Below are 18,265 nucleotides of genomic sequence, written 5' to 3' on the forward strand. Positions count from 1 at the left end.
ATTCATATTATTAGTGTCTTCTAACTTGTGAGCCAGAACTAAAAATTAGAAGCTATAACCTTAATACACTGATCTTCACTAATACATGTATAATTTTCTAGTTACATAGTGATTTCTTTTTTGTTGTTGTTGTTATTATTACTGTTACCAGCATCATTTTAATTTACTTTTACAGAATAACTTAAAGTATTACTAAAGGTGGTTGTATATTGTACATATTAAACACATAAAACTGCAACTTTGCTATAATTCATTGTTGCAAAAACTAACACAATTCATTGTTCACCATACAATTTAGAACTCTGAAGAAGTTTTAAATAATGCCTTTTACATAGTGATTTCTTAGCACTAAATATTAAAATTTACCACAGGCGTTTTGATTATTTTGATTTATAATAAAAGGGTAGTGTCAGACATATTCCATGTGGTTATCAATAAGAAAAAAATTTAACGGTTTCTGTGCAATAGTGATTTATAGGCTCTCATAATCTTCTACAGAAAGAAATCTATGATTATGGTCATTTTCTACTTGACCTGATTTTTCCTATAGTTAAGGAAAAATAAATTGAGTGAGTTGAATAAATAAGCATGTATAAAGTTTTAGCAGAGAAATTCAAATAGGAAAATATGCCATTGGAGTACATTTAAATGATATAAATCTATCGTGCCATTTTGGTATGCAAAGGATTATGTTTACATTAAACTGGCTGAGAAGCTGTTATTTTCTTTGCAGTATGTATTCAAAATGCACCTTTAAAAAATAAAAGCTTCCTTTTACTTCTCTAAAAATTGGAGACTGTCATTTTATTTTAAATACAAGGCACATTTAACTTCTGTCAACAGCTCACATTTTAAATAATGCAGTTTGTAGTCACATTCATTATCTGCAATTAGAGTTCTCAAAAAGCTTTTAGTGTTTTTCCCCAACTTTTAAAATTCATTTATTTCAATTGTTAGCATTTTAAAGAATAGTGGAAACCTTTAAATCAAATTGAATCCATCTTCCAACTAAGCAAAAAAATTTCCTTTCTAGAAATTGCCATTGAATTGAGTAGAGAATCTTTATCTATTGTGCTGAAGCAGATTATGATGAGATAATATTTTTACCCTTTTCTTCTAATGTTAGGTCCAACTCAAATGTTTTCCTTTCAAAAATGCAACTAGTTAATAAGAACATCACACTGGCAGCCAGCTCAGTATGGTTTCTCTTTTTCTGGGGCTTCATTTGTACAAATTATTTACTTAGGCTAGTCTTCAGTATCCAAATAAAGATAGAGTCAGGAGTTTAGATCTTTTCTTTGTTATATATTTGAATTAAATATTTCTCAGATACCAAGGGCTGTCTGGTATGCCCTTTTCATCCAAACGTTATAGAAGATATGTGTCTTCATTTCTTCCTCCTTACTAGTAAGAAAACAGGTAACTAAACAACTCTGTGCGTGTGTGTATTTGCATGTGGGTTTCTTTACCCTCTCATTTTACCATGTAACTGGAACCTGGATCCAAATGGTATGTGGGTTTGCTTCAGGCAGGGAGTATAAACAGATCCAAGCCGAGAAATGTGAGGTGTGTAGTAGATTCATTGACCTTGCTGTTTGCCCAGCTGCAGGGTGACTCCCTTCTCATTCCCCAGCTGCCAAGCTTCTTCCTAATGCTATTTCATTTTTCTTTTAAACTGGAGTAGCCAACCAAACACACCCTCCCCCCACCGGATACTTTAAATAATTACTAAAAACAGACAACTTTCCGATTACACACAGCCCCGAAAAACTGCTGTTACTTTGTTCTTGTTCATTAATGCCTTTGACATGGTTTGCTAGCTTATATTTTTAAGAAAAGACATCATCAACTTTTATGAAAATAAATTCCATGTTGTACTCTTCGAGGTCATCATCTTGAGAACATGTATTAAGCTGAATCTTAAGAAAGTGCTGGTTTATACCTTTCTTTATGTAACCTATAAAAACAGCCATTTCATATGGCTTGACCTAAATAAATATATTTATCTAATAATGCTTCTAGTTTCCAAATTATTTTAAAACTCATCTTTTGAAATGAAAAAATAAGATCATTATTTCAAAACTTTTCCTTAACCTCAGCTTCTTAACAACTACATCTTAGTTGTATAGTTGGCTTTGACTAACTTCTGGTTATTGGTGAATGAAATAAAATCTCTCCTCTGTGGGTGGGAATTTGGAATAATTTCTGAGAAGTGCCACGATCAATTACTTGGATGCTAAGTCCTAGTATGTTCCTTGAGACATCAGTTGTATTTGGAGTCATCATACCTTATGTGTGTTGTTCTTATAAGGAGTATAATTGTGCCCAAAATGAACAGGTTTTAGAGTTTGCCCAGATGTCTGGATCTACATATAAAAGCAGATTGAAAATATATTGGAAAACTGTAACTTTCCAGTAAAAATATCTAAATATCTTTGACTATTATTCTTCTGTATCTAAGAAATACATTTATTTATTCATTATTTAGAAATATATATGCACATTAAATGCCTATATTATCTAAGGTGCTTTAAGAGATAACTATATAGATGAGTTTGTTTCTCAGATTAACAGAGTATTAAATTGGCAGTATGCTTCAAAAGCCCTTAAAATGTGCATATTCTCTAACTCTGCAGTTCTACTTCTGGAAATTTGTCCTAGGAAATGTGACATAATTTTGTGCACAAACATTTTAATGACATTTTTAATAATTAATTAGAGGTACCGTATATAAGTTTATAATATATGTGAAAAGTATACATTATAAAATTTTATGTCTGTATATCCCTAAATTTGGTAAAGTGAAACTTACGTACATCATTTGTAAGAGAAGAAATGAGATAGAGGGTTTCAACAGAGCTTTATTTATGAAGCAAAATGTTAAAGTATCCTAAAATGGTCAACAATAGGGAATTAATTATAACAGTCATATAATGAAATACTATGCAGCCTTTAAAATTTAGAAGAATATTTAGTAATATAAGAAAATGTCAAGATGTTAGGTGAAAAAAGGACACTAAAAATTAAAAATATACTGTGATCCCAGTTTGTAAATGAAGAAATCTATGTGTGGCTATGTGTATTTGCATGGGAAAAAAAACTAGTAGGTTAATTTTAACAGTTGTTGTCTCTGATTGGTTTTTATTTTCTTCATTTTATTTTTTATATCAATATTTCTGTATTAATTTGTGGTCAGAAAAACAATATTTTTAATCTAAACCATGTATAAATCTTAATATTTATATTTTGTATTTTGACAAGTAGATTTTTATGTAATAAACTTCTTTTAGTAAGGATGGGTTTTGGAGTTGTTTGTAATTCCAAATTTTAGGCTAAAAGTTATCCATGAATAAATGGTCTATTCTGCAGATAAATAATGCAGAGGAGCTTTAAGAGAAACACTTTTAAATTTAAGGGAACATTTCAAGTACATTGAAAGCATGTGTAAGACTTCGTAAATCATATTTTCATCAAAGCCTGTCCCCTAAGTGCCTCTTCCTGGCAGGCGAATTTGCATATTTCGATCTGTCTTATGGAAAAGTCCATCGTTCATCTATTTTACTAACATTCTAGTTTTCCCTCTGCCATTTTACTATATATGTCATATAATCATTTCTGTTCACTCTCAAAGTTACAGGCAGACGTCTATTAGCAATTTGGGTAATTTTTTCACAGGTGATGAAAACATACCATATGTACCATGCAGAAAGCATCAGTGCAGAGAGCAAGCTGAAAGAGGCTGAGAGGCAAGAAGAGAAGCAAATTGGAAGATCTGGTGACCCAGTGTTTAATATTAGACTAGAAGAGAGACATCAGCGGCGAAGCTCTGTAAAAAAAATAGAAAAAATGAAAGAAAAGGTAAGTAAAAATATACTGTAGAGCCTTTCTACCCTCTCTGAGGTGACAAAACTAAGAACACTGATGCAATAGGTATTACACACACATTGTAAATTATTGTGAAATGACATGCATTTCCTAAGGGGTGAAAATGTTTAAGAAACATAAAAGTCATGTAATAACAGCTGGATATTGTTTGGTGTTGAATGCCAAATATTCAATACAGAATTTAGAGGACTTGAATATCAACAAAGAGATTTCATTGCAAATGGGCCCAAAGCCCAAATATATTGTTGTTATTCCCTATAGCTGTAATTTTAGTTTTATTATTTAAATCAGATTCAAAATGTACTTTTCACAAGGGCCTTTGAGGGTCAGTTATATATGTGGAATACATTGTTTAAGTTAATACAGATTCATATATGTTTCTCTGTCTTGTTTTAAAATGATAGTTTTCTTTCCCAATGCCTGAATGTTTTCATTTCCAGAGACAAGCAAAGTATTCTGAAAATAAGCTAAAATCAATTAAAGCACGGAATGAGTATCTCCTAACCCTTGAAGCAACCAATGCCTCAGTTTTCAAGTATTATATTCATGACCTTTCAGATTTAATTGATGTAAGTACTTGAAATTTTTGTTTTCTCCATAGTAAGATGGAATTAACATTAACTGTATTTCATTGATTCTTGAACACCACTTATTAAAATAATGTTATTTTACATTCTACTCAGAAAGAAAAAACTATGTTGCCAAGTAAACTATGCATGAATCCTAAGACATTAATCAATTGTAAGATGAATGTGAAAAAAATGTGCATTTTAAAATGAATGAAAAACAGATTGTTGAGTTTTGTGAAGTTGTGATTGCCTGATAAACTGAGCTAGAAAGAGAACTCAGTCATCTTCAAATTATGCAGCAGCTTCAAATTATGCAGCAGCTTAGGCCTTACTGTATTCATTGATTCAAAATATATTTTTGAGCCCCTATATTTATTGAACCCCTACCATAATGAGATACTGAGGCTATAGTAAGCCATGTGCATTCCTTACCCTCATGGAATTTAAAGTGGAGAAGACAGAAGCAATGACTACAAAAACAATTACTTTTTTATAGTTATGATAAATAATGTGAAGTGAAAGTAGAGTGAGCACATATACCCACTTGTATAGATTTGTCTAACTCAATTCTTTTCACTCGTAGACTATGATATTTTAAAAAGCAGATATCGAGCTCATTTAGAATTTAGCGAGTTTATATCCACTATTCTATTGATGCTATGCAGTGCTTACTGCCATCGTTCTCCAAATTTAACCCTCTGCATCATTCATCCTTTTATTCTGAAAACAAGTACTGAGTTGCCCAAGTCATTGTGCTAATACCATAAAGATGAAACAGACAAAAATCATCTGTCAAAAATGCCAATATCTGCAAATACAAGATAAAAGTGTTAAGTGCCATAAGAAAAGTACAGATGAAGTAAGAGGGGAGTTCAGAGAGTTATCTGCTGGAACTTTCCCCATCTACTGTTTTGTATTGACTAAATTCAGCAGTTTTATGACATTAGATTATCTTTATGGTTCATAGTGTCTGTGATAATTTGAATATATAATAGGTTAAAGCAACTTCATTTTTATGAAAATGTCTCATGAATTTAATTATTACTCTAGTGCCATAGTTTGGGAAATGGTAAGGGAGAGAATGATGTTCCAGCTCATCATACTGTGATGTGACTTTCCCCTTTCATTTTGAGTTTCAAAATAGTTTTCTCCCATAATATCATAATGTCTTTAAACAAAACCATTTAGCAATAAATAAATTAAAATGAAGAAAATCTTTTCTCTTTTCCTTTATAACAAAAATTTCTGTCAGGTGCATAATCACTTGACTGTTTCAGATACAGAAGCGTTTTTTAATAGGTATTTTTTTTCTAGGATTCTGGTGAAATAAAAGGACATTTTTCTGCTACATTTTTTTTTCATTTTTAACTTTTTTCTTGTATTGTGTAAAATATATACAAAGCAGAGTAATAAAAAAGCAATAGTTTTCAAAGCATTCTTCAACAAGTAGTTTGTAACAACAGATCCCAGAGTGTCATGGGCTACCATACAATCTTCTCTTATTTTTCCTTCAAGCTGCTCCAGAATATAGGAGGCTAGAGGGCTTAAATATTTTTTTTATCATCCCAATTGACTTTTTTCCCTTCTTTTTTTTGTGAAAAATTGCATATATACAAAAAGGCTAAACATTTCAAAGCACAGTACCACAATTAGTTGTAGAACATATGTCAGAGTTTGACAGGGGTTACAATGCCACAATTTTAGGTTTTTACTTCTAGCTGCTCTAAAATACTGGAGACTAAAATCATATCAATTTAATGATTCAGCATTCATATTCATTTGTTAAATCCTATCTTCTATGTATAACTACACCATCCCCTTTAATCTTTCCATCCCTCTCTTTAGAGGTGTTTGGGCTATGGCAATTCTAAATTTTTTATATTGTAAGGATCTGTCATTAATATAGGGTAGGGAGATGGAACTATGTGATGTTCTGGAGAGGCTGAGCTAGGTTGCAGGACTTATCTGGACCAGGGACCGACCCATCTGGAGATTGTATGTTTCTGAGAAGTTACTCTAGTGCATGGAAACCTTGTGGAATCTTATATATTGCCCTAGGTGTTCTTTAGGATTGGCTGGAATGGTCCTGTTGAAGTTTGGCAGGTTATGATAGGTAGCAAGTCTAAATGAAGCTTGAGTAAGAGCAACCTTCAGAGTAGCCTCTCAACTCTATTTGAACTCTCTCTGCCACTGATACTTTATTAGTTACACTTCTTTCCCCCTTTTCGGTTAGAATGGAATTGTTGATCCCATGGTGCCAGATTTGGATTCATCCCTAGGAGTCACCTCACAGGGAGACTTTCACCCTTGGATGTCATTTTTCACATAGGGGTGAGGGCAATGATTTACATGCAGAGTTGGGTTTAGGAGTGAGGCCACTTGTGAGCAACAAAAGAGGTCCTCCAGAAGTAACTCTTAGACATGCCTCTAGGTAGTCTAAGCTTCTCCACTACCTACATAAGCTTCACAAGAGTAGGCCTCCTGATTGAGGGCATGACCTATCAATTTGGGTGTCCCCAAAGTTTGACACATTATCAAGGTATTCCCTGATGGTAAGATTTAATAGTTCCATAGTCTTTCTCCCCTTCCTCATGGGACTTTGCTAGTACTTTTTGATTATCTGCTTAATATACTCTAGAATGTATCCAGGAATTACTATAATCTACATAAGACTAAAGGACCTTTTTCTTATTCTGGGCTCCCTGTGTTTCAGTTGTTCAAATGAGCTATACAGATAGGTCGAGTGACATTATGCACAACAGAAAATTTCAGTTCCAGACCAAATAAACCTTTCTTCCATTGGTCTCAAAGAATATGTGTGGTTTTAAAATACGGACACTGTTTCCTTACCCCTATGTTCTGAGTTACTTTAACCTCAGCCTGTTCGGCTTTGTTCTTGTCTCTAAATATCAGGTTATTTATATGAAACAGCCTCTCAGAATCCAGAAATAATAATCCCCACTCTGGACTTAATGTGTCTGCTCTAAAATCTTACAATCTAGGCCCCTGTTTTCTTATAAGCATTTTCTAAAGATGACCGTACCATTCTTGTTCTTTTGTTTCTGGCTTATTTTGTCTCACCAAATGTCCCGCATATTCGTTCATATCATTGCACGCCTCATGACTTTGTTCCTTTTTGTAGCAGCACAACCTTCATTTATAAGTATATACCATCGTTCGCCAATCTACCTCTGCTTCAGTGCATCCTTCAGCCACCTGCATTCATTGGGCATCATGTAGAGGGCCCAAAGTCCACAGTCCATCAACAGTCTCAATTTTACATAATGTCATTGTTCCCAAGAGAAAAAAACCAATAAACACACCCTCATCAAATAGGAAATCTAAACTTCCTCTTAACTCTTGTCCTTCTCCCCATTATTTACCTCTGCTTTTGCTGTGGTAATGCTGAGGGTTTCCTTCTGAACATGGCTCATAGCATGCAATAGCAATTTCCCTCCGTACCCTGGACTTAAATACTTTTTGTACAAGAATCATATCTTTGAAGTAATTCTTGCGAGAACTATTTCATATTTCTAGTGTTAATCAGTGAGACATGTAGGTCTATACAACCCCTTTCAATCTTGTTCATCTTCAATATGGTAATATTACTTCTAGACCCACTGGAGAACCACCTTTACTCCTATATATTCCCTTACGTTGGAGTTCAACCTCATTAGCTAACGGTTCACCCATCTCTAGCTTCTATGTATCTCTAAGTCCCCTATATTCTGTATTATAAACCTCTGATTATACCTTTATGCTGGTCATAAAAGTGGAATCATACAGTATCTATCCTTTTGTGTCTGGCTAATTTCACTCAGCATTATGTTCTCAAGGCTCATGCATTTTGCCATCTGCTTCAGGATATCATTTTGTCTTACTGCTGTATAATATTCCATCCTATGTATATACAACACTTTGTTGATCCACTCATCTGCTGATGGGTATTTGGTTTGCTTCCATCTTCTGACGATTGTGAATAATGCTGCTATGAACATTGGTGTGCAAATGTCTTTGTGTCATTGCTTTCCAATCTTCTGGGTATATACCAAGTAGTGCTATTGCTGGGTCATAGGACAACTCGATATTTAGTTTCCTATGGAACTGACAAGCAGTCTTCCATAGTGGCTGCACCATTATACATTCCCACCAGCAGTGCATAAGTGTCCCAGTGTCTCCACATCCTCTCCAACATTTGTAGTTTCCTGTTTGTTTAATAGCAGCCATTCTTATAGGTGTGAGGTGGTATCTCATTGTAGTCTTGATCTTCATTTCCCTTATCGCCAATGAAAAATGAGCATGTCTTCATGTGCTTTTGAGCCATCTGTATTTATTCTTCAGAAAAATGCCTATTCATATCTTTTCCTCGTTTTATAATTGGGTTCTTTGTTCTTTTGTTGTTGAGTTGTATGATTTCTTTGTATATACAGGAAATCAAACCTTTGTCCAATATGAGATTTCCAAATATTTTCTCCCATTGAGTTGGCTACCTCTTGACCTTTTTGACAAAATCTTTTGAGATGCAGAAACATTTGATTTTGAAGAGTTCCCATTTATCTATTTTTTTTTCTATGTTGCTTGTGCTTTGGCTGTAAAGTTTAGGAAGCTACCTCCTATTACTAGGTCTTGAAGATGTTTCCCTACATTTTCTTCTAGAAGCTTTATGGTGCTAGTTCTTATATTTAGGTGTTTGATCCACTTTGAGTTAATTTTTGTGTAGGATGTAAGATAGGGGTCTTCTTTCGTTCTTTTGGCTATTAATATCCAGTTCTTCCCTGTCCAGTTATTGAAAAAGCTATTTTGTCCCAAGATTTTGGGGCCTTGTCAAAAGTCAGTTGACCATAGATTGGTGGTCTATTTCTGCACTCTTGATTTGACTCCATTGGTCAGTGGTTCTGTCTTTGTGCCAGTACCATGCTATTTTGATCGCTGTGGCTTTATAATAGATTTTAAAGTCAGGGAGTGTTAGTCCTCCCGCTTTGTTCTTCTCTTATAGGATGCTTTTAGCTATTTGGGGTCTCTTTCCCTTCCAGATGAATTTGGTAATTAGCTTTTCCAAATCTTCACAGTAGGTTGTTGGATTTTTTATTGGTACTGTGTTGAACCTGTAGATCAGTTTGGGGAGAATTAGCATTTTAGCTATATTTAGCCTTCCTGTCCATGAACAGGGAATGTCTTTCCCCCTATTTAGATCTCCTTTGATTTCTTCTAGCAGTGTTATGTTGCTTTCTGTGTACACGTCCTTTATGTCTCTAGTAAAGTTCATTCCTAAGTACTTGATTCTTTTAGTTGCTATTTTGAGTGGAATTTTTTCCTCGACTGGCTCCTCAGCTAGGTCATTGCTTGTGTATAGAAATGTTACTGATTTTTGCACATTAATTTTATATCCTCCCACCTTGCTGAATTTGTTTATTACTTGAGTAACTTTGCTGTATATTTCTCAGGATCTTCCAAGTAAAGTGTCATCATCTTCTGCTACATTTTATGACTAAAAAAAAAAATTTGCTAGGAATTCTTAACTAGGTTGAATTTAAATGTGAGGAAATGGTTAGCAGTGATGGTAGCGCAATATAGTGAGTGTAATTAACAGCGCTGAATTATGTAGGTGATTGTGGGTGAAAAGGGAGGTTTAGAGTAGAGTATGTCACTGGAAGAAAAGCTAGAGGATAAAACAGGGGGTTGTATGACAGTGAATCCTGTGGTGGATGATGATTGTGATTAACAGAGCAAATATAAAAGTGTTTTTTCATGAACTAGAAAAAAATGTATATCACTATTATAAGGAGTTAATAGTAGAAAGGTATATGACAAAAGTGCACCTACTTCAAACTATGGAATATAGTTAACAATAATACTTTAATATTCTTTCATCAACAGTAACTAATGTATCACCTCGACGCTAAGGGTAACAGGGGGATAAGGGGTATGTGTTGTGTCAGGACTTTTTGTTTGTTTGTTTTTAATTTTTTGAGTGATGAAAATGTTCTAAAATTGAGTGTGGTGGAGAACGCATAACCATGTGGTAGTGCTGTGAACAACTGTTCACTTTGGATGGATTGTATGATATATGAAAATATCTCAGTAAAACTGCTGGAAAATATAGAGAAAGCAAAACAGAAAAATATCTGCTTGGTTTTATGAACAAAAATAAAGAATTTTATAACACTAATTTTCAAACAGCTCTGTAAGGATTCTGTAAAACATATGGAATATAGAACTGAGTCTGTGTAATTACACTACTTGCTTTTTTGTTGAGGGCTTATTTTGGAGTAATGATAACTACTTGGCTAAACCCAAACCAATATTAATATGAGGAAAAAGTCTCCATATATTGAATAAGTATTTTTTTTAATACCTAAAATGTACCACGCACTGTTTGTCAATGGGGATCCAGCATTGAGCAATATAAACTCCCCATGTTCATGGAGTTTATGTGCTAGTTGGGGAAACCAACCATACACAAATTTATATAAGCATAAAATAAGTAGTGATAGTGCCATGAAGAAAAAATCAAACAAAGTAATGGGGGTGCTTCTGTAGATGGGCAATCAGGGGAGGAGGGAGGGATGGTTAACAGAGAGGTGATATGTAATGCTCTGGGGAAAGAATTCCTCTAGGTAGAGGGCTAAGCAAAGGTTGAAGCATGCATGGCAAGTTCAAGATGCTCAGGGAGTAACAAAGAAAACCATTATGGCTGTAGTTAAGTAAGAAGGAAAGTGCTAGGAAATAAGGTAGGCAAGAGCCGAAACCATTTAGGGACTTGAGGACAGAAGCAGGTGTTGGATGTAGTTCTAAGTGTGATAGAAAACCATTGAAGGGTTTCTACCAGGGAAGCCACATCATCTGCTTTACGTTTTAAAGACTCTTTCTGGCAACTGGGTGGAAAATAGGCTGAAGGGAAGGTAGAGACTAGAATGAAGGCAGGGAAATATATCAAGAGGCTTTTGCAGTTGTCCAGACTTCAAATGGAAATGGCTTGGATTGGAGTGGTAGTGTATAGACTTGGTGAGAAGTGGTTGGTGTCAGAATATATTAAAGACGAGATGAATAGAAATTTGATATAGTGTGTGAAAAAGAGGAATGAAAGTGACTCCTAGATTTAGGACCTAGTAGTTAGGTTATGCTGGTGCCGTTGACTAAGATGGGAAACTTGGAAAAGAAACAAGTTGAAAAGCCAAGGAATAAATAGGTCTATATATCTAGTAAGTTTGAGATGCCTATTAGACATCTCTGTGGAGATGCAGGGTAGCATCTTCAATATTATAGAGATATTATATTATATATAATATATATATATTATAGAGAGATAATATTATAGGACAGGAATAGCATGTCATGATGATCAGAGTATTATCATTATTGCCATGGATATTTATTGGGCTTTTAGGCATAATTGTAGGTAGGCATAGTTCTCTGCTACATAAATAAAATCCACAAGAGCAAGCTTTCAGATCAAGGGCTTGCAGCTTCTCCAGAACATCAGATAGTTCCATCTCCCTACCCTTATCAGTGGCAGACCCTTCCAATATCAAAAAATTAGAATTATCATAGACCAACCAACCCCAATGAGAGGTATGGAAACATCAAAGGTGATAGTGGAATTATACATAGAAGATAGGACTTAACAAATGAAAATGAATGCTGAATCATTGAATTGATATTTCTTTTAGTCTCTAGTATTTTAGAGCAGCTAAAAATGAAAACCTAAAGACTTCCGGAGAAGATGGCGGTTTAGTAAGATATGCGGATCTTAGTTCCTCCTCCAGAACAGATACTAGGGGAATAGAAACGATACAGAACAGCTCCCAGAGCCACAACAGAGATAAAAAAGACAGCGTACCCCATCCTGGAACAGCTGACTGGCTGAGAGAACCCACTCCGGTGAGATCGCCGAGGGGCGCGGGCTTCCCCGGGCGGGGCGGCAAGCGGCCGGAGTCCTTCCCTTTCTCCTTCCCGGGCCAGCTGGCAGAATTGGGCAGGCGGTCCCTTCAAGCCGCGGCGGCTGGAGCCCCCACCACACGCGGCCCCCGGGCCAACTGAGAGAATTGGATTGGAAATCCCCAGGACGTGGAGAACGGTGACCGGGGGGGTCCCTTCCAAACACAATCCAGCTGGGAATGGTGCACTCTCCCGGGTCGCAGCGGCTGGCGCCCTCCCACCACGCTTGGCGCCCCGGGCCGACTAGGAAATTGGGACGGGCGCTCTCCGGGGATGCGGCGGCCGGCGACCCTCCCCGCGTTTGGAACCCCGGGTCGGCTGGTACTCTTCCAAGCCGCTTCGGCTGGCGAACCTCCCCCACGGTGAGAGTTTTCCAAAGTTAAAGGACCCACAGCACCTTTTATTGGTGGGACCCACAGATAAACGTGTGCCACGAGCACCACCTACTGGGCAAGATAAAAAAACAGAACCCAGAGATTTCACAGAAAAATCTTTCAACCTGTTGGGTCCAACACCCAGGGAAATCTGACTAAATTCCCAGATGCCAGCAGAAGATAACGGATCACGCTCAGAAAATTGAAAATATGGCCCAGTCAAAGGAACAAACCAATAGTTCAAATGAGATACAGGAGCTGAGACAACTAATGCTGAATATACGAACAGAAATGGAAAACCTCTTCAAAAACCAAATCAATAAATTGAGGGAGGACATGATGAAGGCATGGGCTGAACAAAAAGAAGAATAGAAAAACTGAAAAACAAATCACAGAACTTATGGAAGTGAAGGACAAAGTAGAAAAGATGGAAAAAACAATGGATACCTACAATGATAGATTTAAAGAGACAGAAGATAGAATTAGTGATTTGGAGGATAGAACATCTGAATTCCAAAAAGAAACAGAAACTATCAGGAAAAGAATAGAAAAATTTGAACAGGGTATCAGGGAACTCAAGGACAATATGAACCGCACAAATATACGTGTTGTGGGGATCCCAGAAGGAGAAGAGAAGGGAAAAAGAGGAGAAAAACTAATGGAAGAAATTATCACTGAAAATTTCCCAACTCTTATGAAAGAACTAAAATTACAGATCCAAGAAGTGCAGCGCACCCCAAAGGGATTAGACCCAAATAGGCATTCTTCAAGACACTTACTAGTTAGAATGTCAGAGGTCAAAGAAAAAGAGAGGATCTTGAAAGCAGCAAGAGAAAAACAATCTGTCACATACAAGGGAAACCCAATAAGACTATGTGTAGATTTCTCAGCAGAAACCATGGAGGCAAGAAGACAGTGGGATGATATATTTAAATTACTAAAAGAGAAAAAATGCCAACCAAGACTCCTATATCCAGCAAAATGTCCTTCAAAAATGAGGGAGAAATTAAAACATTTTCAGACAAAATGTCACTAAGAGAATTTGTTACCAAGAGACCAGCTCTGCAAGAAATACTAAAGGGAGCACTAGAGTCAGATACGAAAAGACAGAAGAGAGAGGTATGGAGAAGAGTGTAGAAAGAAGGAAAATCAGATATGATATATATAATACAAAAGGCAAAATGGTAGAGGAAAATATTATCCAAACAATAATAACACTAAATGTTAATGGACTGAAATCCCCAATCAAAAGACATAGGCTGGCAGAATGGATTAAAAAACAGGATCCTTCTATATGCTGTCTACAGGAAACACATCTTAGACCCAAAGATAAACATAGGTTGAAAGTGAAAGGTTGGGAAAAGATATTTCATGCAAGTAACAACCAGAAAAGAGCAGAAGTAGCTATACTAATATCCAACAAATTAGACTTCAAATGTAAAACAGTTAAAAGAGACAAAGAAGGACACTATATACTAATACAAGGAACAATTAAACAACAAGACATAACAATCATAAATATTTACGCACTGAACCAGAATGCCCCAAAATACATGAGGAATACACTGCAAACACTGAAAAGGGAAATAGACACATCTACCATAATAGTTGGAGACTTCAATTCCCCACTCTCATCAATGGAAAAACATCTAGACAGAGGATCAATAAAGAAATAGAGAATCTGATTATTACTACAAATGAGCTAGACTTAACAGACATTTATAGGACATTACATCCCACAACAGCAGGATACACCTTTTTCTCAAGTGCTCATGGATCATTCTCAAAGATAGGCCATATGCTGGGTCACAAAGCAAGTCTCAACAAATTTAAAAAGATTGAAATCATACACAACACTTTCTCGGATCATAAAGGAATGAAGTTGGAAATCAATAATAGGCGGAGTGCCCGAAAATTCACAAATACGTGGAGGATCAACAACACACTCTTAAACAACCAGTGGGTCAAAGAAGAAATTGCAAGAGAAATTAGTAAATACCTCGAGGCAAATGAAAATGAAAACACAACATATCAAAACTTATGGGACGCAGCAAAGGCAGTACTAAGAGGGAAATTTATTGCCCTAAATGTCTATATCAGAAAAGAAGAAAGGGCAAAAATGCAGGAATTAACTCTCCACTTGGAAGAACTGGAGAAAGAACAGCAAACTGATCCCAAAGCAAGCAAAAGGAAAGAAATAACAAAGATTAGAGCTGAAATAAATGAAATTGAAAACATGAAAACAATAGAGAAAATCAATAAGACCAGAAGTTGGTTCTATGAGAAAATCAATAAGATTGATGGACCCTTATCAATATTGACGAAAAGAAGAAGAGAGAGGATGCAAATAAACAAGATCAGAAATGGAAGAAGAGAAATAACTACTGAACTCACAGAATAAAGGAGGTAATAACAGGATACTATGAACAACTTTACGCTAATAAATACAACAATTTAGAGGAAATGGACGGGTTCCTGGAAAGACATGAACAACCAACTTTGACTCAAGAAGAAATAGATGACCTCAACAAACCAATCACAAGTAAAGAAATTGAATCAGTCTTTCAAAACCTTCCTAAAAAGAAAAGTCCAGGACCAGACGGCTTCACATGTGAATTCTATCAAACATTCCAGAAAGAATTAGTACCAACTCTCCTCAAACTCTTCAAAAAAATCGAAGTGGAGGGAAAACTACCTAATTCATTCTATGAAACCAACATCACCCTCATACCAAAACCAGGCAAAGATATTACAAAAAAAGAAAATTACAGACCAATCTCTCCAATGAATATAGATGCAAAAATCCTCAATAAAATTCTAGCAAATCATATCCAACAACACATTAAAAGAATTATACATCATGACCACGTAGGATTCATCCCAGGTATGCAAGGATGGTTCAACATAAGAAAATCAATTAATGTAATACACCATATGAACAAATCAAAGCAGAAAAATCACATGATCATCTCAGTTGATGCAGAGAAGGGATTTGACAAGATTCAACATCCTTTCCTGTTGAAAACACTTCAAAGGATAGGAATACAAGGGAACTTCCTTAAAATGATAGAGGGAATATATGAAAAACCCACAGCTAATATCATCCTCAATGGGGAAAAATTGAAAACTTTCCCCCTAAGATCAGGAACAAGACAAGGATGTCCACTATCACCACTATTATTCAACATTGTGTTGGAGGTTCTAGCCAGAGCAATTAGACAAGAAAAAGAAATACAAGGCATCAAAATTGGAAAGGAAGAAGTAAAACTATCACTGTTTGCAGACGATATGATACTATACGTCGAAAACCCGGAAAAATCCACAACAAAACTACTACAGCTAAGAAATGAGTACAGCAAAGTAGCAGGTTACAAGATCAACATTCAAAAATCTGTAGAATTTCTATACACTAGTAATGAACAAGCGGAGGGGGAAATCAAGAAACGAATCCCATTTACAATTGCAACTAAAAGAGCAAAATACCTAGGAATAAATTTAACTAAAGAGACAAAAAACCTATATAAAGAAAACTACAAAAAACTGTTAAAAAAAATCACAGTAGACCTAAATAGATGGAAGGGCATACCGTGTTCATGGATTGGAAGACTAAATATAGTTAAGATGTCAATCCTACCTAAATTGATTTACAGATTCAATGCAATACCAATCAAAATCCCAACAACTTATTTTTCAGAAATAGAAAAACCAATAAGCAAATTTATCTGGAAGGGCAGGGTACCCCAAATTGCTAAAAACATCTTGAGGAAAAAAAACGAAGCTGGAGGTCTCACGCTGCCTGACTTTAAAGCATATTATGAAGCCACAGTTGTCAAAACAGCATGGTATTGGCATAAAGATAGATATATCGACCAATGGAATCGAATAGGGTGCTCAGATATAGACCCTCTCATCTATGGACATTTGATCTTTGATAAGGCAGTCAAGCCAACTCACCTGGAACTGAACAGTCTCTTCAATAAATGGTGCCTAGAGAACTGGATATCCATATGCAAAAGAATGAAAGAGGACCTGTATCTCACACCCTACACAAAAGTTAACTCAAAATGGATCAAAGATCTAAACATTAGGTCTAAGACCATAAAACAATTAGAGGAAAATGTAGGGAGATATCTTATGAAACTTACAATTCGAGGCAATTTTATGGACCTGAAACTTAAAATTGGAGGCGGTTTTGTGGACCTTAAACCTAAAGCAAGAGCACTGAAGAAAGAAAGAAATAAATGGGAACTCTTCAAAATTAAACACTTTTGTGCATCAAAGAACTTCATCAAGAAAGTAGAAAGACAGCCTACACAATGGGAGACAATATTTGGAAATGACATATCAGATAAAGGTCTAGTATCCCTAATTTATAAAGAAATTGTTCAACTCAACAACAGAAAGACAGCCAACCCAATTACAAAATGGGAAAAAGACTTGAACAGACACCTCTCAGAAGAGGAAATACAAATTTTCAAAAGGCACATGAAGAGATGCTCAATGTCCCTGGCCATTAGAAAAATGCAAATCAAAACCACAATGAGATATCATCTCACACCCACCCGAATGGCCATTATCAACAAAACAGAAAATGACAAGTGCTGGAGAGGATGCGGAGAAAGAGGCACACTTATCCACTGTTGGTGGGAATGTCAAATGGTGCAACCACTGTGGAAGGCAGTTTGGCGGTTCCTCAGAAAGCTGAATATAGAATTGCCATATGACCCAGCAATACCATTGCTGGGTATCTACTCAAAGGACTTAAGGGCAAAGACACAAACGGACATTTGCACACCAATGTTTATAGTGGCATTATTTACAATTGCAAAGAGATGGAAACAGCCAAAATGTCCATCAACAGACAAGTGGCTAAACAAACTGTGGTATATACATATGATGGAATATTATGCAGCTTTAAGACAGGATAAACTTATGAAGCATGTAATAACATGGATGGACCTAGAGAACATTATGCTGAGTGAGTCTAGCCAAAAACTAAAGGACAAATACTGTATGGTCCCACTGATGTGAACTGACATTCGAGAATAAACTTGGAATATGTCATTGGTAACAGAGTCCAGCAGGAGTTAGAAACAGGGTAAGATAATGGGTAATTGGAGCTGAAGGGATACAGACTGTGCAACAGGACTAGATACAAAAACTCAAAAATGGACAGCACAATAATACCTAAGTGTAAAGTAATCATGTTAAAACACTGAATGAAGCTGCATCTGAACTATAGGTTTTTTTTTGTTTGTTTGTTTTTTGTTTTTGTCTGTCTGGTTGTTTGTTTGTCTTTTTTTTTTTTTTTTACTATTATTATTACTCTTATTTTTTTTCTCTATATTAACATTCTATGTCTTTTTCTGTTGTGTTGCTAGTTCTTCTAAACCGATGCAAATGTACTAAGAAATAATGATCATGCATCTATGTGATGATGTTAAGAATTACTGATTGCATATGTAGAATAGTATGATTTCTAAATGTTGGGTTAATTTC

The 18,265-nt window shown here is 35.7% G+C and overlaps 1 protein-coding gene across 8 annotated transcripts in view; it reads left to right on the forward strand.

The window, feature by feature from the left end:
• Nucleotides 1-18,265, forward strand: part of SRGAP1 (SLIT-ROBO Rho GTPase activating protein 1) — a 387,180-nt gene that overhangs the window by 265,840 nt on the left and 103,075 nt on the right. For all 8 annotated transcript variants that reach the window (XM_077111283.1, XM_077111280.1, XM_077111281.1 and 5 more), the window contains 2 exons: nt 3,676-3,858; nt 4,326-4,454. In XM_077111283.1, the coding sequence (XP_076967398.1) occupies nt 3,676-3,858; nt 4,326-4,454 (312 nt within the window). The remainder of the gene's footprint in view (nt 1-3,675; nt 3,859-4,325; nt 4,455-18,265) is intronic.

The sequence above is a fragment of the Tamandua tetradactyla genome, chromosome 7 (assembly GCF_023851605.1).
Source record: "Tamandua tetradactyla isolate mTamTet1 chromosome 7, mTamTet1.pri, whole genome shotgun sequence".
Taxonomy (NCBI): domain Eukaryota; kingdom Metazoa; phylum Chordata; class Mammalia; order Pilosa; family Myrmecophagidae; genus Tamandua; species Tamandua tetradactyla.